General features: G+C 42.0%; 1 protein-coding gene across 3 annotated transcripts in view; it reads left to right on the forward strand.

Annotated features, from left to right (window-relative positions):
* Positions 1 to 26,205, forward strand: part of ME3 (malic enzyme 3) — a 222,733-nt gene that overhangs the window by 95,610 nt on the left and 100,918 nt on the right. For all 3 annotated transcript variants that reach the window (XM_004090597.2, XM_030794682.1, XM_003254551.4), the window contains exons 3-4: positions 10,713 to 10,846; positions 13,841 to 13,990. In XM_004090597.2, the coding sequence (XP_004090645.2) occupies positions 10,713 to 10,846; positions 13,841 to 13,990 (284 nt within the window). The remainder of the gene's footprint in view (positions 1 to 10,712; positions 10,847 to 13,840; positions 13,991 to 26,205) is intronic.

Here is a 26,205-nt window from a genome sequence, read left to right on the forward strand (position 1 = left end):
GCTCAGAGCATGACGTAATGATGTATGGAACAAAAAACCTTTACTGTTACACGGTGTCTGCTAATCCTTCCTTCCAGTAATGATGCTGGTAAAAGGAAACATGGCTGTGTGTGTGTGCCATGGGCCAAGTGCATGAACTCAGAGGTGCAGGCACACCTGTTTGCAGGTGGGCTGACTGATCTGAGGCAAATACAGAGGAATGCTCAACAGTAGCTGAAATCTGAGATACCTGACTCTGTAGGTAAAAATAATCACATCCCTAATTAAAAAAACTCAACTCAGTCAACAACTTTTAAAATCTTATAAGTCTTGAAGCTGTTGATTAGCTCAGAGGAAAGACTCAGAAGTTTGGAAATATTTAGGCCTGGGTTCTACTCCTGCTTTTCCCACCAGCTTGCTGTGTGACCTTGGGCAAGTTACTTACCCCTCTAACCTCAGTTTCCTAGTCCACAAAGTGGGGATAATAATCATCATATCTTCCTGCCGGAGTCAGAGGATGAGCGGACATGATGAGTGTAAAGTATCTGTCTCAGTGCCTAACCTAACCTAGTGGTTGTCCAATAAAAGGTCATCACTGTTATTATGGATGATGATAATATTATGTGCAACAACCTTGCATTAGCTTCTTCAAAGTATCTGCCTCCCCACCACCCTGAGTTTATAATCTAGTAGTTACACCTCAAGAAATCAAATAGGAGACACATTGCATGTGCTAAACTGTGTGACACTGACTCTGAGAGAAGTGGGAGAGCTGTGTGGAATGGTGGAGGCAGGGAGGCCTCCCAGAGGTTGCAGGTAGTTGACTGTGGATTGGAAGCAGGGGAAGAGGAAGGGGTCAGAGAATGGGGAACAGGGGTGCTGGTGTGAGTCAAAGTGCAACAGCCAGAATGCATGTGTGGGAAGAACACACAGGGCCGCAAACGCCGGCGTGGTGGCTGAGCCCATGGACAAGCAGTTACGTTGTGATGTGGTGATGTCACTTCAGCCACTGTCTTCCAGTCCCTTCTGCCAGACTAGCTCTGGACTGTCCTTCAAGGCTCCTCTCCAGCATGCTCATGAGCTCTCTTATGTCACCCTGCCCCGTGAACACAATGCTAATAGTAAGGAGAACAGCTGGTGTTCACTGAGCCCTTCCTATGTGCCAATTTCTGTGCTAAGCATGTTACCTGCATTATTTCATTTAATCCCACAACACATGAAATGGGCAGCACTTCATTTAATAAGTGGGAGAAGCAGCTTGCCCAAGGCAGAGGCCCAGGATTGGTATTGTATGTTAACCCACATGTCTCCTCTAGTAGACGCTTGAGGACAGTGACCGGGGCCTGTTCTGTTCAACAATCCCCAGTGCCTAACATGGCAGTCCTGGCCCAAAGTAGGAACTCATGGATGTTTGTTGAATGAACGAGAAGAGATTGTCAGGTACACAGTAGGGCTCTGGGTCTAGAGGCACTAGGCAGATCGCAAAGCAGTACTAGGAGACTGACCCCTGGACAAACTCAGACATAAGGAATGGGCACTGGGAAGCCTGGGCCTCTGAACAGCAGGAGGCTGGGATAGAAGTACCATCTAAGGGGCTTGCTGCCTTTGCACCCTACCGTTTGATGGTGGGAGCTATCCTCCCTCTGATGCCAGTAAATTTCATCCTGGTAACTTGGGCAGGGCTGAGCCCATGGGTAGAGTTCAGTAGCTGAACCAGAGATGATCATTCAGGAAAGCTGATGAAATAGGTAAAGTCGGGAGTGATAGTAAAAAGATTTAAAATGGTTCAGCATAAGCACTGACCAGTTGAAATGGTCACAGGTCTTTAGTGCTAGGGAAGGGTCTTCAGGCTTCCTACTATTCCAGACATTAACCCATTGGTTGTTAGATCTTGAGGGGATCCAAAGGTTCCCTGGGAGAATCCAGAGCAGGTGGGGACTACACCTGACTTGGAGAGGTCAGAGCAGTGGCCCTGTAACAGATGAGACATTTAAAACTAGTAAAAATAGTCAGGTCCCTACCAGCATGTCCTCGCTGAATTCCACAAGGGTATGAGGTTAAAATATGACGGTGAGAATCAGCCATTTTTCAAAAGCCGCCTGTCTTATATTGAGAGTTTTGTTAAAACCAGATAATATAATCTGTAACTCTATTTACTAGACACACGGAAACTGTAACTTCTCAATGTGGTAAGAATGAATAAGGGCCCCACCATCAACTCCTCCAACTTGTACATGTTGTACATCCCTACTCTTACCTTCAGACCCCTCATATACCCCACGGCTTTTTTACATATACAGAACAAGCATCTGAGTGCCGATTAGCAAAGTTTATTTCTTTTGTAGAGAAATGTAAGTTCTTGCATTTCCCCTTTAAGCCCTAGTGAACTGTCTTGTGCCTGTCCTGTGTTGGAGGCTGTGGTGCAACTACAGTGCCTTCATTTCTGCTTTGCAGACTTGTAAATCTGAGGTTGCCTTAATATTAGCTTCAGGATGAAAAGTAGCTTCAAGAAGTATTATTCTGTAATCCCTGAAATTACCAGTTGCTAAACAGTCATCCTTTTTCCTCAAATACAAAAGAAGTTGGCGGCAGTCAGCCAAGAAAAACATTTCTCCTTGTAGAGAGAAGTGGACTGTTGTTAAAAGCCACAGTGATCATTAACAAAGATGATGTCATAACTAGATACCTGAGCCTCCCTAGGGTGCTCTGAGCCAAGGAAAGGTGATCATAGTCTTTACGGAGGCAGTGAACAGTCGCCTGCCTAAAGGCATTTGGTGAAAGTGCCCAGTCTCCGGCACTCTTTTATGATAAGTTGTCCTTATTACTTTGTAAAAATACAAAAGAAGCCCAGTATTCAAAGTTTTAAAGATCCCAAATTACAAAATAAAGAGGAAATTGGGAGTAGCCAAGGAGTCTTTCATTCACTCTCTTTCTTTCCCTTTCTTTCTTTTTCTTTCTTCTTTCTTTCTTCTTTCTTTCTTTCTCTTTTTCTTTCTTTTTTTCTTTTTCTTTCTTTCTTTCTCTCTCTCTCTCTCCTCTCTCTCTCTCTCCTCTCTTTCTCTCTCTCTCTCTCTCTTTCTTTTTTTTTTTTGACAGAGTTTCACTCTTGTTGCCCAGGCTGGAGTGCAGTGGCATGATCTTGGCTCACTGCAACCTCCACCTCCCAGTTTCATGCGATTCTCCTGCCTCAGCCTCTCGAGTAGCTGGGATTACAGGCATGCACCACCACGCCTGACTAATTTTGTATTTTTAGTAGAGATGGGGTTTCTCCAAGTTGGTCAGGCTGGTCTTGAACTCTCGACCTCAGGTGATCCACCCGCCTCAGCCTCCCAAAGTGCTGGGATTACAGGCATGAGCCATCGCACCTGGCCACTCTCTTTCTTTTTTTATCCACTTCTTTCTCACAACTCTCCTGACACCCCACCACATTTTCTGAGGTCCGTCTCACCAATGTCCTGAGAGGATGTGTACTACAGTGGCAAGAATACAAATGGTTTTATTGCTTACCTCTAGTCAAAGAAAATCATCAGGAAAAAAATTATCACACTAAATATACTAATTTATTATAAAATGCATCCTGGTTTAAGAAGCAATAGAGTATGAAGCAATAGCCGTGGAACTTCAGGAGCATTATGTAACCTCTCTTGCTTAGCCTTCTCATCTGTAAAGGGAAGGTTGTAAAATCTTCCTCACAATGTGGCTGTAAGGAAAGTATAGAATAAGACAAGATATTCATTAAAGTCTCTTCTTTAGAACTGATGATAGCAACACCTCTAAGGTGAGGATAATCAATATATGGGTTTGGATCTCCCTATGGTTAGTAATTCCCTATCAAAGGGCTTGTAATAATTTTGGATAAAATCATTTTGAGGTGGCAGAGGAATGAAGGGAGCTCTGATGCTCCCTACCTTTGTGAGTTTCCTTTCCCCAAGGAAATCTAGGGGAAGCTGCCTATCAACAGTATAATCGAGGTCTCGTTTATCACCTGCACAGTTTTCTTCACTTTTTGGAGGAAACGTGCATTATTTGGGACTCAGTATAGATAAAAGACTTAACCAGAGTTGCCCCAGCTATGATCAGCCTTAAATTCAACAGGGGTCACATTAGCAGGCCGGCACAATCCCCCCATGGGGATTCTGGCCCCTTCCTTCTTGATGTCTGCCGCCCACGGAGCCACTCAGGGGATCACTAGTGTCAGTGTTGCTAGGGCCTCCCATGAGAAAGCTGAGTGTGTCCAGGAGCTCCAGTGTCAGGGCAGCCCTCACTCCAGCTGGGCCACCCTGAGTTCTATACAGAAAAAGTCTCTGTTTTTCACCATGTGTTGCACCTTCTCATCTTGGGATAAAGGTGGGGCAGCATGTGTCCCATTCTCACAGTGTCTCTTATGAGAACAGTTCCTGCAACTTCTTCCAGCAAACATTGTCTCTACAGGGCTTGACTGTGACCAGGTCAGAGATTCCATGACATCTTATTCCCCATCTCTCTCCCCAGCATTCAAACTAGAAAATGCTGGTCTGTGAAAGACACTGCCAAGAGAATGAAAAGACAAGCCACAGACTAGGAAAAATATTTACATAATACCTGTCCAGTAAAAGGCTTATATTCAAAACATGCAAAGAAGTATTAAAAAAATTTTTTTTAAATATAATTTACATACCATACAATTCACCCATTTAGAGTTGTATAATTCAACAGTTTGGGATATATTACTTTAGTAGTTTTGTAAGCTGTGGTAAAATACATATAACATAAAATTAGCCATTTTGACAATTTTAATTGTACAATTAAGTGGCACTAAGTACATTCACAATGTTGTACAACAGTCACCATTATCCATTTTTAAAACTTTTTCTCACTCCAAACAGAAACGCTGTGACCAATCATCTATAGCCATCACTTCCCTTCCTTCAAGTCCATGATAACTTCAAAGCTACTTTCTGTCTTTATGAATTTGCCTGTTCCAGACATTTCATATAAGTAGAATCACACAATATTTGTCCTTTTGTGTCTGGCTTACTTTACTTAGCATAGTGTTTTCAAGGTTCATCCATGAAGTAGCACAGAGCAGAACTTCATTCATTTTTATAGCTGAATAAATTTTCATTGCATGTATATACATTTTGTTCATCCATTCATATGTTGATGAACACCTGGGTTATTTCCACATTTTGGCTATGGTAAATAATGCTGCAATGAACATTGACATATAAGTATTCGTTCGAGTCCCTGCTTTCAATTCCTTTGGGTATATACCTAGGAGCAGAATAGCTGGGTCATATGGTAATTCTATGTTCAGCATTTTGAGGACCACTACACTTTCCATACAGGCTGTAATATTTTACATTCTCACCAGCAATGTACCAGCCAGAGTTTTCATTTCTCCACATGTTCATCAACACTTGTTTCCGTGTGTGTGTGTGTGTGTGTACATGTGTGTTTTAATTTCAGCCATTCCAGTGGATGTAAAGTGGTACAGTGTATCATATTGTGGCTTTGATTTGCATTTCCCCACTGACTAATAATGTTCAATGTCTTTCCATGTGCTATTGGCCATTGGTTTATCTTCTTTAGAGAAATGTCTATTCAAGTCCTTTGCCTCTTTTTAAATTGGGTCATATTTCTTTTTGTTGTGCTGTAGGAGTCCTTTGTATATTCTGGATATTAAACCATTATCAGACAGGTGATTTTCAAGTATTTTATTCCATTCTACAGATTGTCTTTTCACATTCTTGATGCACAGACTTTATTTTGATGAAGTCCAATTTATCTAATTTTTCTTTTGTTGCTAGCCCTTTTGGTGTCATATCTAAGAATCTATTGCCAAATCCAAGATCAGAAAGATTTACCCATTTTCTTCTGTTTTATGGTTTTGCATCTTATGTTTAGGTTGTTCATCCATTTTGAGTTAATGTTTGTGTATAATGTGAGTTAGGGGTCCAATTCTATTCTTTGCATGTAGAAATTTAGTTGTCCCCACACCATTTCTTGAAGAGACTAGTCTTTCCCCCACTGGATGGACTTGGAATCCTTGTCAAAAATCAATTTGCCATAGATGTATGAGTTTATTTATGAACTCTTTATTCTATTCCATTTACCTATATGTCTATTCTTATGCCAGTCCCACACTGTTTTTTTTTTTTTTCTGTAGCTTTGTAGTAAGTTTCAAAGTCCCTTTTTTAAAAAAAAGATTTTGGCTGTTTGGGGTCCCTTGCTAGTCCATGTGAATTTGAAAATTGGCTTTTCTATTTCTGCAAAAGAAAGGTCATTAAAATTTTGATAGTGACTGCATTACAACTGTAGATCAGAGAACACTTAAAATTTAACAATAATGAAAGCAACAAACCTTAAATGGGAAAAATATTTGAACTGATACTTTACCAAAGAAGATACACAGATAGAAAATAAACATATGAAATACCTAGGAATACAGCTAACCAAGGAAAAGCAAGATCTCTACAAGGAGAACTACAAAACCCTGCTGAAAGAAATCAGAGACAATACAAATAAATGGAAAAACATTCCATGCTAATGGATTGGAAGAATCAATATTGTAAAAATGGCCATACTGCCCAAAGCAATGTACAAATTCAATGCTATTCCTATTAAGCTACCAAGGTCATTCTTCACAGAACTAGAAAAGCTATTCTAAAATCCATGTGGAAGCAAAAAAGAGCCCAACTAGCCAAGCAATCCTAAGCTAAAATAACAAAGTTGGAAGCATCATACTACCTGACTTCAAACTATACTATAAAGCTACAATAACCAAAACAGCATGGTACTGGTACAAAAACAGACTCGTAGACCAATGGAACAGAATAGAAAACTCAGAAATAAAGCCACACACCTATAACCATCTGATCATCAACAAGGCTGACAAAGACAAGTAATGGGGAAAGGGATCCCTATTCAATAAATGGTGCTGGGATAACTGGCTAGCCATATGCAAAAGATTAAAACTGGACCTCTTCCTTTTACCATATATAAAAATTAACTCAGTGCATCAAAGATTTAAATATAAGACATCAAACTATAAAAAAATCCTCAAAGACAACATAAGAAATACTCTTTTCAACATCAACTTTGGCAAAGAATGTTTGACTAAGTTCCCAAAAGCAATAGCAACAAAAACATACAAGAAGACATGTAAGTGTCCAACAAACATGAAAAAATGCTCAACATCACTGATTATCAGAGAAATGCAAATTAAAATCACAATGAGATACCATCTCACACCAGTCAGAATGGCTATTATCAAAAAGTCAATAAACAACAGATACTGGAGAGGCTGATGAGAAAAGAGAATGCTTATACACTGTAAATGTAAATGTAAATTAGACCAGTCACTATGGAAAGCAGCCCAAAGAGTTCTCAAAGTTAAAACAGAGCTACCATTGGACCCAGTAATCCTATTACTGAGTATATGCCCAAAGGAAAATAAATCATTCTACCAAAAAGACACATGCACTTGTATGTTCATCACTGTGCTATTCACAATAGCAAAAACATGGGATCAACTCAGGTGCCCATCAGTGATAGAGTGGATAAAGTAAATATGGTACATATACACCATGGAATACTATGCAGCCTTAAAAAAGAATGAAGTCATGTTTTTTGCAGCAACACGAATGCAATTGGAGGCCATAATCCTTAGTGAATTAATGCAGGAACAGAAATCCAAATACCACATGTTCTCGCTTATAAGCGGGAGCTAAATATTGAGCACACATGGACTTAAACATGGGAACAAAAGACACTGCAGACTACTAGATGGGGGAGGAAGGAGGATGCTGGAGGTTGAAAACACACATATCAGGTACTATGCACACTACCTGGTAATGGGATCTCTGCCCTAAACCTCAGCATCATGCAATATTCCTGTGTAACAAACCTGTGCATGTACCCCTGTATCTAAAATAAAGGCTGAAATTTAAGGGAAAAAAAGAAAAGATACTCAACATTATATGTCAATAGAGGATTGCTAATTAAAGCAACAATGGCATATCACTGTACATCTATTAGAACAACTAAAATCCAAAAAACTGACAATACCAGTTGCTGGAGAGGATGCAGAGCAACAGAAATTCTCATTCACTTCTAGCAGGGATGCAAAATGGCACAGCCACTTTAGAAAAGTTTGGCAGTTTCTTACAAAGCTAAGCATAGTTTTACCATATGATCCAGCAGTTGTACTCCAACATATTTATCCAACTGATTTAAAAACTTATGTTCTCACAAAAACCTGCACAGGAATATTTACAGCAACTTTATTTATAATCATCAAAAGCTGGAAGCAACCAAGCTTTCTTCAATAAGTGGAGAAACAAACTATGGTATAAATGTACAGTGGAATGTTATTCAATGATAAATATACATGAATGAACTCTAGGTGCATATTTCTAAGTAAAAGAAGCCAGTCTGAAAAAGCTACATACTTTATGGTTCCAATTGTATGACATTCTAGAAAAGATGAAAATGTAGAGTCAGTAAAGAAGGTCAGTGGTTGCCAGAGGTTTGGGGAAGGAAGGAGAGATGAACAAGTAAAGCCCATGGAATTTTTAGTGCAGTGAAACTATTTTGTATGATACTGTCGTGGTGGATGCATGACATGCATTTGTCAAAAACCATAGAACTTTACAGCATAAATAATGAACTTTAATGTGTCCAGATTTTTAAAAAATTATTTAATAGGTTGGGGGATTCGAGGAAGGAATGCAGACTATGACAAGAGAATCTAATTGTATTACAGATGTATGTGACAATCTCAGTGAAGAGGGTAGAGGGAAAAAGTTTTGACTTAAGTAACTTTGGAAATGAGTGGACTTTGTTAGACTAAAGGCAAAAGGAACTGCACATAACCACTGTACTCTAATTTATAAAGTTGTTCCCCACAGTAGTACAGGTTAACAGTTTTGAAACTGCTATATGTGTATACTGAAATTAAGCAATTAAGTACATAAATAGGAGATGGTCAAAGCCAAGCTTTTTATTGTTGGAGTGGGAATTCACAGTTTCGCAAGGTGATGGGGCTAAAATGATCCATGTGGTAATGAATTCACATTGGAGACATTAGTATGAACTTACGTTAAGCTTAATATAGGTTCAGATGGTTAAATATAGAAACATTTATAGATATGTGGTTATACTCCAGTTTTAATATACACATGTGTATTTCCTTGCTCTGTCAACTGACGGGGACTAGAAATAAGCAAGGGACACAAGTAGTAAATAGTGCCCAAATCTTGCCTTCTAATACCATGCTCCGAAAAAGGAATTGGGGATCCTTGGAGAAATGGCTTAGTCTAGGACCACGGCTGGCAATGTACAAGATGAATCTGGAGCATCTTGTAGTGCCAGAAAGTAAGGAATTTCAAAACGAAAACAAAAACAAAAAAACAAACAACCCACTACTGCTACATTATGGGTAGTATGTCAAAGAAATCCAAGAGCCAACTGAAAACACTCCCAATGGCCAAGGCTAGGAGTAACTTTACAGTGGAGAAACCTGACAAGCATGACTTTTGGCCACTGATCAAGGTCCATATCAACAGTGATAATCACATTTATTATATGTACCCATGGTCTGATGTGATGAAAATGGCACTCTACTTCTGTGATCTTCCTTCCAAAAACCCATAACCAAAATCCAATCATGAGAAAAACATCAGACAAGTTCCAGTAGAGGGGTATGTGCAAAATACCTGACCAGGGCTTCTCCAAACTGTCAAGGCTGTCAAAAACAAGGGACATCTGGGAAACTGTCAAAGCCAAGAGGAGCCTAAGGAGACATGATGACTAAACTTAATACAGGATCCTGGAAATATATATATATATACACACACACACATATCATTATATACATATATTTATCTATCTATATATATGTTAGATAAAAACTTTAAAAAATCTGAATAAACTAAAGGCTTTAGTTAATAATAATGGATCATTACTGGTTCATTGACTCTAATGAACATGTAATACTAATGTCAAATGTTAATAATCAGGGACACTGGCTGAGGGGGTATATGGGAACTCTATACTGTCTTCTCAGTTTTTCTGTAAATACTGTTTGTATTACTCCATTTTCACACTGCTATAAAGATACTACCTGAGACTGGGTAATTTATAAATGAAAGAAGCTTAATTGACTCACAGTTCCACATGTCTGGGGAGGCCTCAGGAAACTTACAATCATGGTAGAAGGTGAAGCAGAAGCAGGCACATCTTACATGGCGGCAGGAGAGAGAGAAAAAGGGGAAGCACCAGACACTTATCAAACAACCAGATCTCATGAGAACTCACTCACTATCACAAGAATAGCATGGGGAAAACTGCCCCCGTGATCCAATCACGTCCCACCAGGTCCCTCCCTCAACACATGGGGACTATGGATTTGGATTACAATTCAAGATGAGATTTGGGTGGGGACACAGAGACGAACCATATCACTGTTCTAAAAAATAAAATAAAACATATATATATCAAAAAAAAGAAAAATGCTGATGATACAGATAGTTTCCCCATTTTTGCCAATGAGGAAGCTGAAGTTCAGAAGCGTCAAAGTTATTGGCACAAGATGACCCTCCTACTTTAACAGCAGAGGTGGGATTTGAGTTGAGGGCCCTTTCTACTGAGTCACACTGAATTTTACCTGTCTGTGGGTGGGACCCCTTCTGTTCCTTTGTCTCCTGAGTATGCACTTATGTGTGGGTGTTTTTTTTTCTTGTTTTTCCCAGGGGATGGCCTTTACCCTTGAAGAAAGGCTGCAGCTTGGAATCCACGGCCTAATCCCGCCCTGCTTTCTAAGCCAGGACGTCCAGCTCCTCCGAATCATGAGATATTACGAGCGGCAGCAGAGTGACCTGGACAAGTCAGTACCTAGCGTCTGTTCTCTCTGCCCGGTCCTTGGGCTGAGCTGTCTGTTTCCTCTGCTTCACAGAGGGTTTTCTGGAAACTCTCCAGCTAAAAAAGGCTGAGAGCCCAAAGAGATCCTAGACTCAGCCCTACCTTCTAAAGGATTCATGGTCTCCCTGAGAGACAAGGCTTGTTATGACTGAGACACAGCTGACATGTCCTGGGGGAACTGGGAAGGGAAACTGCATTCCAACTAGTGGAATCTGGAAGGGCCTCTGGGAAGTGGTAGAAGCTGAGTCAGCATAAGAAGCACTGATAAGATTTCAGCAGACAGCAATGGGGTTCGGGGAGAACATTTCACTGAGAGGGACGAACTGGAGCAAAGAGGGAGAGACAGGCATGTTAAGGAAGCGGTACGTGGCTTGGGTTCCTGGAATTAGGGGGACGTGGTGGGGGAGAGGGAAATGGACAGGTGACGCCTTAGGATGGACCTAGATGTCATCTGTTGGAGGCTATGGGCAACAGTTAATAACCCTGCCTCCTCTCTGAGTTCTCCTCCAATGGGGATCCAGACATAAAGAGCCAATGGGGAATCACAGGGTCAACTTTATCAGCTTTACTAAAGAAGGCAGTCACTTCCCAGGTTGAATGGCTATAAATGGGCATGGCTAGAATTTGAACACAGAGACCTGGCTCCAGAGTCTATGATTTTCATTTCTCTGCTATGCCACAGCTAAGATGCAGCAGAGACCAGTGGCTACAAGACCAGACTCTAGAACTAGACTGAGTTCGAATCTATATTCTACCTCTTAATAGCAAAAGTTACTTAGCCTCTGTGGGTCTTTTCCCATTGGTACAATGAGTACCATAGGGAAAGCTCATAGGGTTGTTATGAGGATTAAATGCCTTAGTATTTGCGATGTGCTTAGAACAGTGCCTGGCACATAGTAGGCAGTATGTCAGTGTTTGTCAAGTAAATATGTCACCTTGTTATTGGCTCTAGCAGAAACGTAGGAAAAATATAAGGAATCCCCCTCTTAGAACAAACAAACTATAGAACTTGGCCAGTTCTATCTATAGAACAAACTGGCCAAGACTTTGGGTCCCTGAGGGTGTGGCTGTCCCCCTAGAAGCAGAGCTCAGCAGCATGCCAGGGTCACCCTGCACTCATATTCCTCTGTTTCCCTCATACCATCCATTGCTTCTGAGTGGTGATGAGCACAGAAGCCTTGGCTCATACCTCCACCCCTACTCCCAAAGTTCTAAACTCGAAGGATGTTAGTCACATTAACTCCAAGGCCATACTGTAGTCAGGCCAAATATCCTCTCTCCCTTTTTTATCTCACTCTGATTGGGTCTAGCTAAGTCACTCTGAAGAGCAAGCCAGAAATTACACAATGAATTCAACTAACAGGATGAGACACACCCTAAGTTTGAACAATCTGAACCTTCTCCTTTTGTTAAATTTATAAAGAAGAAATCAAGTCCAAAGTGAAATCCTCTTTCCTACATATATTAAGCTCTAAAAGTTAAATTCAAAAATCCTTCCCTCCCCAGTTCTTTCCAGCTAGATGGGCCTCACTCATAGGCCTGGGGAAACATTCCAGGCTCAGGGACAGAAGAGTGTGCCCATCCCTGGGAGCTCTAGAGGGCTTACCGCTGATGCTGCTTGACCACCTTGACCCGCTTATTTCCAGGAGTCCCTCATTTTACAGGGTGCTTGGAGACATGCTAAGAAAACTCGCCATCTTCTTTTGGGTAAGGGCAGTGGTGTGCTGGTAAATCTTTAATAACTGGTTCTCTGTGTGGCGTGAGGGGTGGGGTAGGAAATTATGGTATCTGCCAGATTCCATAGTGTAAATACTTGTACGATGGCTGATTTCAGGTTACCAGTTTGACATAACTGAATGTAGAATTGAGAAAAGATGTGCACAAATGACTACTGGGTAAGAAAATCCCACACTGGCAATGGGCTGAGATCCTGGCTCTTCCTGAGTATCAGTCCTCTCTTGCTAAAAACACCTTCCAGAGCACAGTTTTTAGTTTTCCACCAAAGGACCAATTCCTTTGGTAGGGAGGAAGAGGCTGAGACCCAAGAGGTCACACAAGACTTTCCCAAGTTCACACAGCTAATAAACAGCAGAGCTGGGATTCAAACCCAGGATCCTGATGTCATGCCCAGTGATCATTTCACCAGACCACAGACGTTTTTACCCCTGTTAGAAAATTTCTCCCATCCCACCCCATGCCAGAGCATCAAGTACCTTGGTACTCTCCCCAAGATTATTATCCAGAAAGGTTGTAATATTAGCAGTCACACTTAATTGTGAATTTCAACCCCTAGGTTTTCTCTCACAGAGGTTTTTGTATTCTTAGGAGTCTGAATGGAAGGCTCTTTCCCTGGCTTAGTGATTTCAGGTTTCAGGGATTAGGTAAAAGAGAGATTTTTTGGAAATCACAACTCGTGACAGGAACCAGCCCAGTGTGGTAGGAGAGGCCAGTCCTAGAGTGCTTATATGCCCAGAATTTTCCTTGACCCTACCTCACCCCCAGAATATTATTATGCTGTTGTCATTCATTAATGTTCACATAATATCATAAGCATCTTGACCAGTGGTTGACAGCACAGATTCCAGAGTCAGACTACTTAGATTCAAATTCCCACACTGCCATGAGACCTGGGGTGAGTCAATTTCTCTCTACATTAGTCTCCTTGCCTCTAAAATAGCAAGAATTATAACCCCTACTTCACAAGCCATTGGAAGTTTTAAAGGAGTTAATGTAAAATATTTAGAACAGTATCTACACCATGTATAATAATAAGCACCACAAGCAGGTCATCTTCACATTTCATAGCTGTTGAAGCTCACGCTTAGGGCAGATGGTTTGCCCATAAATGTTCCCTTGTAGCTGAGCAGGAACAGGAGCCCTGGGTCTTTGCACCACACCACAGAGGCATCAGGGCCTGCTGCTACCACATGTCAGCTTGTTTTTTCTCTCCCTTTACAAGGTACATCATTCTCATGACACTCCAAGACCGGAACGAGAAGCTCTTCTACCGAGTGCTGACTTCGGACGTGGAGAAGTTCATGCCGATCGTGTACACACCTACCGTGGGGCTGGCCTGTCAGCACTATGGCCTGACCTTCCGCAGGCCCCGGTGAGCCCCCGTGGAGTGAGGGCTCTGGGAGGGGCTGCCTCATAGAGGGGAATAAATTCTTTCCGCCCTTCATGCTTATTGGGACCCTGGAGGCTAACTCCTGGTTGGGTCAGTGGTCCAACAAAAAGACATTTGATTTTAAGCACTTGCTCAGGAAAATGACCCCGTAAGCAGAGAAATGAGTGGAAAGAGTAGCTAGCAAGGGGATATCAAATCTTCTTCACCTCCAAATAATAAATGCCCAGCATGCTCAGAGTTGGCCTGAGAGAGAGTTCAGGTTGTATTTCTCTCATTATCTACCTGTCACTTCTCTCGCCCCCTCTGGTCACCTCCAAAGTACCAACAGCTCTCCTGCCAATTCAGGCCAATGAATAATGGAGTGTTGGATACCAAAGACCGAATTCTTTTGATGTTTGAAAAACCAGCATATCTTCCTTCAGGCTTGACTCAGATGTCACTCAAATGACTTAAATGTCATTTTATTAGACAAAACTTTGGCCCTCCATTTTCTTTCGGAGCCAAAGAATTTTGAGCAGTTTTCTAAAGCAATCAGTTTTTTTTATAATGACTTCAGAATATATGTTTAAAAAAAAAAGAAAAAATGGTAGAGTCCTTGGTGGAAGGTGCCTTACAAATACATAGTTCTAACACTAATGTTAAAAGAGCTACCTGGTTTATTATATGTAATGGAACATTGTTCTAGTCTATGTTCAAATATGTAAATATGCAACATACTGTGCACAGATATGTAATTTACATTTATGTAGAATTTATAAGTCAGTGTTTGTAAATCACACTTTATGTGGGCAACATGTAATCATGGATTCAAAATGGCTTTTTTTAATTTGGAAAAACAATCTTCTAGTTTTGTAGCCAGCATTTCGGTTGAATATTACAAGATGGTCACAGTGTGTTCCCAGTGCCAGGCCTGTTTCTTTCTGGATCCCACTGTTACCATTGGCAAAGGATAGCACATCAAACCTCATCCTGATGGTGGTGTGTCTGGCTGTTGTAGCAGACACGTCCTCATCACTTGGTACAGCTAAGCTTTTGCAAACCTATAGAGGCTCACTATGCCAGGGCCCCATAATAGTTCTGGTCTTCAACATGCTTCTTTCAACAGGAAAGAGACTCCTGTTCTCTTATTCTCATTCCCAAACAGTGGCAGAGACATTAGCAGCTGATGGTACATTTCTGAAGGATGCAGGACTCTATGTACTTCCCTGTTTCTTCTCAGAAATGATCCTTTCTGCACAGATCAGCTCATGGCATTTCATCTGAGGCATTTAGCAGCTCCCTAGGGCTTAAAGAATCAAGCCCAACAGTCTGAGATATCTAAGCCTGTCACAGCCCAGCTCCAAAATTCAATGTTCTAGCTACTCTGATCTGTTCTCCATGCCCGAGTACACTGAAGTTCTTCTCCATGCCTTTGCAGGTATGGTCCTGTCTGCCTCAAACTCCTGCATCTCCCCTTTCCTTGGTCTCCACCCATCACAATTCTGATTATCCTTCAAGGCCCACCCCAAGGGTCAACTTCTCCACGGAGCCCTCCCAGATCCCCTCAGGCTGAACTGACCACCCCTTTCTTGGCCTCCTCAAAATCCATTACACATACTTCGTCTATCCCATACTTTTGTTTTTGGTTTTCATGTTTTTAGTTGTTTGTATATAACTCTCTTCTACTAGAATACAAACTTCTTGAAGGGGCAAGAAACATGACTGATCTGTTGTGTATTCTACACCAATACTTGGCAAGTAATTGTCACTCGGTTGGGAAAGTAATGCTGTGTACTCACTGTGAAGAATTGGTTCTTTGCAATCAGCCCCGAATTTTAATCTCCTTGACCCTGGGTGATTTTCTTATCCTCTCTCTGCTTTAATTTCCACATTTATGAAATTGAGGTAACAATACTACCTACCTCAATCATTATGAGGGTAAAATGAGAAGTGTGGATCAGGTACCTGGCATAAAATTGGAACCGGATAAATGTCAGTGTCTATTTCTCTTCAGTAACTATTGTAGAAAGGAGAAAGGATTGATAGATGTAGAATCATATTATACATATGCATGTTTAAATATTTACCAAGAAAATTGAATCACTGAACATGTAACAAACACTTTTAACTTCAGAAGGAAACCAAACCCAAGATTATGCAAACATATACAATTTTGCTTTTCCAGAACCAGCTTTTTCCTGAAGAGGACCTTTATCCCCCTAAGGCAAGATTAACCATCTCCCCTGACTGAGATCTTATGGAAATGCAAGTCTACCCCACTCTGGCCCCTATTGCCAGGATGTGTGGAAGCCCTCACTCCATAAGCTCTTATGGAAACTAGATTGTAGTGGCTTCAGTGGTTCCAGATGAACCAGTAGCAGGGTTAGGACCTTGCATATGCAACAGGCTTATAAAAGTAGAATTTGCTTCCAGAGCCCACTCCAGAATCCAGGGACACCACAAGGACTGAATTTACATATCTTAACGCATTTAATGATTACAACCTCCCTAGGAGGTAGGCCCTATTATTATCTCAATTGCAAATGGGAAAACTGAGGCACAGGGAAATAACTTACCCAAAGTCACACATAGTTTCTAACCAGCAAAGCCAGGGCCCGACCCAATCTGAACCAAAGTATAGACAGGCAACCACCACACTACACTGCCTCTTATAGTTTCGGACTGTGCACAGCTGGTGGGCATTCTGGGTGGGATGTCATTGCAGCTCCAGGAATGTTTGACTGCCCAGGGGTCTCAGGAGGGGATTGCTAGATACCATTTCCAGAGCTCTCCTGGGAGGAATTGATCCAACGAGGTCCGGGGGCCTGCAGCTGGGTGAGCTTGAGGCAGGCTTGGGCAGACTTAACCGTCTTCTTGGTTTAGTCCCTCACACTCTTGGTTCAGACTTCCCGAATATGTTGTGCATAAACCCTTCTTCAGATGATTACCCAATTAAGTTATTTGACATGTGACATTCTGAGTTGTTGCTCTAGGTTTCCATTTGGCTGCTTTCCAGGTGTGGATTCCACACCTGCCTTGCTCCTGAGGGTAATAAAAGTCTGGGCTCCACCCAAGCCCTGAACTTCATCTGAGACCTGGCTTGGACTTACTTTGTGGATTAGCATCTGAAGGGAGGACAGTCCCGAGGCCAAGAGGGAGAGAGCCAGCACCTTCTCAGTTTCTGAAATGATAAACACTCCTGCCAGGTTCCCAAGAACAATGAAGTCCTCTGTAACGGTGTCTGGTCCCCCACCAAAGCTAATTACATCCAGCTGATGCTAAATTTGAGCCTCCAACCTGCCTGGGGCTCGGCATCACCTCACTACTGGGGAAAGAGTATCTCAGGGGCACCTGAGTGTCTCTGGGCAGATAGGCACCACAGAAGGTTCTGGGCTCTGGTGGAGCCTCCTCTGCCTCATCCCTCCTCTCACCTGACACATCCTCTGCATGCACCTCCGAGAGCCTGGCTTGAGGGAATGCCCCCTGAAGGTCAGTCACTAGTGTGTGAGCTGGAAGAGGTGAAAGCCAGAGGTGAGGCTGGGTGGAAGCCGAGACAGAACTCAACCCAGAGGAAGGGTGTGGGGAGGAAGCCAATATGGGGTCCAGTGTCAGTGAATACTTTCCCTTTCCCAGGCCACATCCCTGTTGACCAGCCCTGTCTTCACATGCCTCATCCTCTTGGGCTCCAAGCAATGTGCTGCACCCGCCTTTAGACCTAACATTTCCCAGCTTTGGTGTAGGGTCCAACCCGTATAGGTGATGGAGGTCTGAAAGAAAACATTATGACACTTGTTAAAGATGGTAAGGCAGACTTTTTTCAGGAGCTGGAGGGCAGAAGACTACAATAGATATATGAACTATGGCAGAGGAGTCTTGCAGTAAGGGAGAGAGATTGGACTCAACTCTGACTCCAGTAAGGACAAATGGGGATTTATAACCCAGGAACAGCATGGGGGACAGTGTTTGGAAAATTACTAGGAGGAAACATCAAGAATAAGGAGTTTCTGGTTAAATTGATAGGATGGGATTATTGCTGAAGGCAGGCCAGGGTCTTGAGATAACAAGGGTGGCAAGTTACCAAAGGTAGGTGGAGGATTTTAGCCAAACCGACTTAGCAGGATTCTTGCTCTGTAAACCTGCTGAGGCCACCCCAGTCCTCTGAAGTACCGCCACACTCTGTTGTTTGATTCAGACCTGAAATCATCTGTACTTGCACTTAACTAGCAAATCATTAGCAAGTATTTGTGAGGAATCAGAGATTGGGCTGTGATGAGTTAGAAAGGTGAGGCTGAGAAGTGGGACTTGGTTTTATGTAGTTAGAGGCTCTGTGGAAAGTACCTGAAGATGTATTTGGACAAAGCCAGCAGTCCTTGGCCCTCAGCCAAGCTGCTGCCTTTCTTATCTGCAAACAGGTGTCTTCTGCACACTGGCCAATAACATACATACAGGATATTAAGAGTTACCATTTATTGAATGCATGTACTTCTCATGGTGGGCCCTGGTCTAGCTATTTTGTGTGCATTATTGTTGAGCCCTATAACAACTCCTCGAGGTGCTTATTATTTCACTGAGATGAAAACGAAAGCTAACTTATCTAAGACATCACAGCTGACCCAGAGCCAATTTCCTGTGTTGTTCCTGAATTCATAGTCCAGCTTCTGGTTGGCCCTGGTAAACATGACACATCATTCTGGCCTTCACTTAAACTCCCTTGCCAGATAAGTCTGCACCCAGGAGGGGCACACACATGGGTGCACACACACACTCTCGCACTTGGGAGGCATAGTATATCATGTTGGACAGAGCACTTGGGCTGGAGTCAGAGGTAGTGGTTCAGTCCCCTCATCTAAATACCATGTGGCCTTGGAGCTACTCCACAGCCCCAAGCTCAGATCACAGGAACTATCCACCCTGTGGGATCATTATGAGGATCAGAAGGGCTAAACGCATGTGAACATGCTTTATCAATTGTAAAGTTCCTCATAAGCTTAAAGGAGGGGTATTACTTTTTCTTCTTTCCCCTCACCCCATACCCATAAGAGGATATGGTTAAGGTTCACATTTACCTCCTTGGAGTTTCCTGCTTCCTGCTCAATATGTCTGGTATGCTCCCTTTTCTTGCATTGGAAACTTCTTGTCTTCAACCACCTCCACCAGCCCACCAGCAACTCCCACAACACCCAGAGGTACCCCTGGGACATGAATGACATGCCTCTGCTTCCTAAATACCCACTGGAGCCCATTTCCAGCTGTACACAAGACCAGTGAATGCCAACACTTTGACCAAAGCCACTCTGGAAAACAAAGACAACCTTGCCCCAGTAAATGGAGAGATCCCTGACACCCAGGACGTGGTTTTTGAGCACATCACAACACAGTTCCAACCCAGCTGTCCGTTGATTGGGAATACACACAAACACACACACATACTCCCAGCAAAATTGGGAGGCAAGCAGAAAGCAAGGACTAGCATCATCAAACCAGCCTTCTGCCCAGTCTCAGGGCACCAAAGCACTGATTCCTTTGGCCAATGTCCCTGCTTGACATTCCAATTACACCCAGACTCTGCTGCCAAACTTTCAGCTGTGCTGCTGGAAAGGCTTCCTTGAGTAGAGTGTGTACAAGGTCTGCAGCCCGTTCTGGTTAACCTCTCATCTGGCCCTTTTAGTCCCTTGTCTTTGGCTGTTATAGGGAGAGCACTGGATTAGGGGTCAGGAGATCTGGGTTCTAGCCCTCAATCATCCACTTTCTGGCTACAACTCCTTAGGCAAGTCATTTAGCTCATTAGTCTCTAGTAACAGTGGTAGGGTTCTGCTGCATGGCTTCCGTGATCTCTTCTAGCTCTAACATTTTATGATCTAGTAACCCAAATTCTATAAACAAGTTAGAAATAGATCTTTAAATGATCCATGGTAATATTATGCAGCCAAACCTAAATTTCCCCACCTGCAAAATTAAAAGGGTCTAGTTAGAACACCAATTCTCAGTCCTGGCTGTGCACTAAACGTGTCTGGGGAGCTATAAATCAGAATCCCTGAAGTGGAGCCCAGGCATCTCTGGCTTTCAGAAGCTCTTCAGAGGACTCTAATGGGCAGCCAGGGCTGAGAACTGCTGACCTGGGTGTTCCCTGAAATTCCTTACAGCTTGGATCTTCTGTGACTTTTAGGGAGTTGATAATCTGCATCCCGTATTTTCCAGCCCATCCCAACATGGAAGTACTCTTGAAGGCTGAGGTCATAATAAGATAACAGAACCTTCATCTCCAACTCAACCTTCAGCAAGCCAAATTGTTCAGCCCCACCACCCAAGCCCCCTCATCTCATTCACAGGGTTGGGGGGGGAGTTCTACATCTGCCATCCTCCTCTCTTCCCCAATTTCCTCTTGAAGTTCCTATCACTACACAGAAGTCTCACTTCCAAGTTTCACTCTCATCCTCTTGATTCCCTCATGTAATTACCCACTTTGTAATGGTAATAGCTGCCCACTCATGTGATGTCAATAATTGATTAGATAGGAGCAAACATCAGACTCAAGGGTGGTTAATCATTTAGGTAACCGTGTGACCAGTGTGGCCTGGCTCAAGAGATACACTGGGCCAGTTAATGTCCTTTTCAGGAATTTGAAATGAGACATGAAAGAAGTCATTTAGAAAGAATTTTCCACTTGGGAAGAAAAATTAAGGCAAAAATGATACTGTGGTTTAGACTTTAGAGTCAGGTTATGGTAGGCCAGTGGCAAATGCCAGCTAAGAAGGAACAGAAAATAATAGAGCTGGAAGTAAAGGAATATTATGGAGAGAGGAGATAAGGGCAGATGGGAGAGAAACACGGAAAAACACAGAGAGAGTGGTCCCTAGAGCTGCCTCAATTCATGACAGCTTTCCACTCCAGTTCCTGTTCAAAACTTTACAATAGACACTCTTTCTCCAGAGGTAACTTAAGTGAACTTCTGCCTTAGGTAAGTAGAACAGCCAAACTGAAAAAGAGCTATGAAATCAGATGGATCTGATCCCCTTGTGAATAGGTTGGATGAAGCTAACAGGTTAAAGTAAGTATCTCAACTTTCGTGAGCATTAAAATCACCTGGAGGGCTTGTTAAAACAGACTGAGCAAGTCTGGGATGAGACCAGAGAATTTACGTATCAACGAAGTCCAGGTGATGTTGATGCTTCTGGCCAGGGACCACACTTTGAGAACCACCAGACAAAAGGATGGTGAAAGGCAGCTCACTGCAAAGTGAACAGAGACCAACAGAAGGAGGCAGGAGTAGAAGGTATTTCCACGGCCCACTGTACATTAGTAGAAGGAGCTGGGAGTCATGAAATGTGGGTTCCTGTCATGAACTAGTAGCGTGACCTATAATCCCTCCCCCTTTCTGGGCCTCACTTTCCTCATCTATAAAGTGAGGATATTAGTAGGTGATCTCAGGGCTCCTTCCAACCCTTACAGTCTTTCATTTTTCTTGCAGATTAGAGCACCGTGGCTACAAATTTGCCTCTAATGTTTCTGGCATTTAAGGGAGGAAAATGCAAAAGTAAATGAAAACACATACTTTTCATTTTCTGACGAGAAAAAGCTTGCAGGCTTATCTGCAAAGTGTCATTTTTTGCTGAGAGCTCTGATTCACAAATGGGCACCTTCCCAGACAGACCAGCTGGGCAATCCAGAATCTGTCATGGATTATTTGATGCCGTGGCTTGGGAATTGATGCCGGAATAGATCTTAAGAAGGTGGCAGGAGGAGGAGTCCTTCCAAAGCATAAGGTTGTTCAGCTGTTATTTGACATGAATGTCACATGGAGTAAGTTAATTGTATCTAGATCCCACATTGCTGAAATACTTTGGAACAGAAGTAGAGGAGAGAAGGAACATTTATTTTTGTGTCTGAATTATACAGATTTCAATCACTGAGGGAACTGGCTTACTTTTTTAGTGAAAGCTTTGAGATTTGCATCTGAAAAAGTGAGTTTGTGCTTAAATGCATGTGACCTGCCTGGGACTTTAGCATCCAGAAGGAGCAGCTTGCTCTGGGGAAAGGACGGACACGCCTCGGCCATCCGTGAGTTTGGGTGGGAGTGAAGGTGGCAATGGCTGAGCAGCCCCCACAAATGAAGACGTTATGTTTTCCTTACTTAAATGGGAGACAGATGAACTTTATTAACTGGAACAGGATGTTCTGGGTTGACTTCCTTTAGCCAAAGGCATTATTCCCTGGCAATTTAAACAAACCGACTTTTGTTTCTTTTTTATCTGGCTCTGTCCTTTTCCTCCTTTGTCCCTGGCAATCACAGTCATGGTGATCAAAAGGATAGGTGTGGGGAGAATTTCCTAGCCCTGAGAAGGAAATACGTACATACAAGCAGGAGTTGAGTGGACCATTCCTCAGATAACCTTGATCTCCCATTGACCTGTAAAATGCACTAAATGTTCTGTTTGCTCACACTGAGTTTTGTCTAAAAAGAGTGGCTTATTTTTTTTTGTTTTTTGTTTTGAATTACTTATTTTATTTATTTTTATTTTTTATTTTATTTTATTATACTTTAAGTTCAGGGATACATGCGCAGAACGTGCAGGTTTGTTACATAGGTATATACATGCCGTGGTGGTTTACTGCACCCATCAACCCGTCATCTACATAAGGTATTTCTCCTAATGCTATCACTCCCCCAACCCCCCACCCCCCCCGACAGGCCCCAGTGTGTGATGTTCCCCTCCCTGTGTCATTGTTAAACTCTCACTTATAAGTGAGAACATGCAGTGTTTGGTTTTCTGTTCCTGTGTTAGTTTGCTAAGAATGATGGTTTCCAGCTTAATCCATGTCCCTGCAAATAATATTAACTTAACCTTTTTATGGCTGCATAGTATTCCATGGTGTATATGTGCCACCTTTTCTTTCTTTTTTTTTTTTTTTTTTTTTTTTGAGATGGAGTCTCGCTCTGTCACCCAGGCTGGAGTACAGTGGCGCGATCTCGGCTCACTGCAAGCTCCGCCTCCCGGGTTCATGCCATTCTCCTGCCTCAGCCTCCCGAGTAGCTGGGACTACAGGCACCCGCCACCACGCCCGGCTAATTTTTTGTATTTTTAGTAGAGATGGGGTTTCACTGTGTTAGCCAGGATGGTCTCAATCTCCTGACCTTGTGATCCGCCCACCTCGGCCTCCCAAAGTGCTGGGATTACAGGTATGAGCCACCATGCCCGGCTGCCACATTTTCTTTATCCAGTCTATCATTGATGGTCATTTGGATTGGTCCCAAGTCTTTGCTATAGTGAATAGTGCTGTAGTAAACATACGCGTGTATGTGTCTTTATAGTGAAATGATTTATAATCCTTTGGGTATATACCTAGTAATGGGATTGCTGGGTCAAATTGTATTTCTGGTTCTAGATCTTTGAGGAATTGCCACACTGTCTTCCACAATGGTTGAACTAATTTACACTCCCACCAACAGTGTAAAAACGTTCCTATTTCTCCACATCCTCTCCAGCATTGTTGTTTCCTGACTTTTTAATGATCATTCTAACTGGCGTGAAATGGTATCTCATTGTGGTTTTGATTTGCATTTCTCTAATGACCAATGATGATGAGCATTTTTTCATATTTTTGTTGGTGGCATTAATGTCTTCTTTTGAGAAGTGTCTGTTCGTATCTGTCACCAACTTTTTGGTGGGGTTGTCTGGTTTTTTCTTGCAAACTTGTTTAAGTTCTTTATAGATTCTGGGTATTAGCCTTTTGTCAGATGGATAGATTGCAAAATTTTTCTCCCATTCTGTAGGTTGCCTGTTCACTCTGATGACAGTTTCTTTTGCTGTGCAGAAGCTTTTTAGTTTAATTAGATCACAGTTATCAATTTTGGCTTTTGTTGCCACTGTTTTTGCTGTTTTAGTTATGATGTCTTTGCCCATGCCTGTGTCCTGAATGGTATTGCCTAGGTTTTCTTCTAGGGTTTTTATGGTTTTAGGTCTTACATTTAACTCTTTAATCCATCTTGAGTAAATTTTTGTATAAGGTGAAAGGAAGGGGTCCAGTTTCAGTTTTCTGCATATGGCTAGCCAGTTTTCCCAATACCATTTATTAAATAGGGAATCCTTTCCCCATTGCTTGTTTTTGTCAGGTTTGTCAAAGATCAGATGGTTGTAGATGTGTGGCATTATTTCTGAGGCCTCTGTTCTGTTCCATTGGTCCATATGTCTATTTTAGTACCAGTATCATGCTATTTTGGTTACTGAAGCCTTGTAGTATAATTTGAAGTCAGGTAGCATGATGCCTCCAGCTTGTTCTTTTTGCTTAGGATTGTCTTGGCTATATGGGCTTTTTTTTTTTCCCATATGAAATTTAAAGTAGTTTTTTCTAATTCCGTGAAGAAAGTCAATGGTAGCTTGATGGGGATAGCATTGAATCTATAAATACTTTGGGCAGTATGGCCATTTTCACAATATTGATTCTTCCTATCCATGAGCATGGAACGTTTTTCCATTTGTTTATATCCTCTCTTATTTCCTTGAGCAGTGGTTTTTAGTTCCCCTTGAATGGGTCCTTCACATCCCTTGTAAGTTGTATTTCTAGGTATTTTATTCTCTTTGTAGCAGTTATGAATGGGAGCTCACTCATGATTTGGCTCTTTGTTTATTATTGGTATATAGCAATGCTTGTGATTTTTGCACATTGATTTTGTATCCTGAGACTTTGCTGAAGTTGCTTATCAGCTTAAGGAGATTTTGGGCTGAGACGATGGGGTTTTCTAAATACACCATGTTATCTGCAAACAGAGACAATCTGACTTCCTCTCTTCCTATTTGAATACCCTTTATTTCTTCCTCTTGCCTGATTGCCCTGGCCAGAACTTCCAACACTATGTTGAATAGGAGTGATGAAAGAGGGCATCCTTGTCTTGTGCCAGTTTTCAAAGGGAATGCTTCCAGCTTTTGCCCATTCAGTATGATACTGGCTGTGGGTTTGTCATAAATAGCTCTTATTATTTTGAGATACTTTCCACTGATAGTTTATTGAGAGTTTTTAGCATGAAGGGGTGTTCAATTTTATCGAAGGCCTTTTCTGCATCTATTGAGATAATCATGTGGTTTTTGTCATTGGTTCTGTTTATGTGATGGATTATGTTTATTGATTTGCATATGTTGAACCAGCCTTGCATCCCCGGGATGAAGCCGACTTGATCGTGATGGATGAGCTTTTCGATGTGCTGCTGGATTTGGCTTGCCAGTATTTTTGCCTCATCAAAAGGGATGAGGATTTTTGCATCGATGTTCATCAGGGATATTGGCCTGAAAAAGTCTTTTTTTGTTGTGTCTTTGCCAGGTTTTGGTATCAGGATGATGCTGGCCTCATAAAATGAGTTAGGGAGAGGTCCCTCTCTTCTATTGTTTGGAATAGTTTCAGAAGGAATGGTACCAGTTCCTCTTTGTACCTCTGGTAGAATTCGGCTGTGAATCTGTCTGGTCCTGGGCTGTTTTCAGTTGGTAAGCTATTATTTAGTGCCTTAATTTCAGTAACAAATAGACTTGTTATTGGTCTATTTAGAGATTGGACTTCTTCCTGGTTTACTCTTGGGAGGAGGGTGTATGTGTTCAAGAATTTATCAATTTCTTCTAGATTTTCTAGTTTATTTGCATGGAAGTGTTTATAGTATTCTCTTATGGTAGTTTGAACTTCTGTGGAATCAGTGGTGATATCTCCTTTATCATTTTTTATTGTGTCTATTTGACTCTTCTCTCTTTTCTTCTTTATTAGTCTGGCTAGCAGTGTATCTATTTTGTTAATCTTTTCAAAAAACCAGCTCCTGGATTCATTGATTTTTTTGAATATTTTTTTGTGTGTGTCTCTATCTCCTTCAGTTATGCTCTGATCTTCGTTTTTTCTTGTCTTCTGCTAGCTTTTTAATTTGTTTGCTCTTGCCTCTCTAGTTCTTTTAATTGTGATGTTAGGGTGTCAATTTTAGATCTTTCCTGTTTTCCATGTGGGCATTTAGTTCTATAAGTTTCCCTCTAAACACTGCTTTAGCTGTGTCCCAGAGATTCTGGTACATTGTGTCTTTGTTCTCATTGATTTCAAAGAACTTATTTATTTCTGCCTTTATTTTGTTATTTACCCAGTAGTCATTCAGGAGTAGGTTGTTCAGTTTACATGTAGAATGTGCAGTTTTGAGTGAGCTTCTTAATCCTGAGTTCTGATTTGATTGCACTGTGGTCTGAGAGACTGTTTGT

The sequence above is a fragment of the Nomascus leucogenys genome, chromosome 15 (assembly GCF_006542625.1).
Source record: "Nomascus leucogenys isolate Asia chromosome 15, Asia_NLE_v1, whole genome shotgun sequence".
Classification (NCBI taxonomy): Eukaryota; Metazoa; Chordata; class Mammalia; order Primates; family Hylobatidae; genus Nomascus; species Nomascus leucogenys.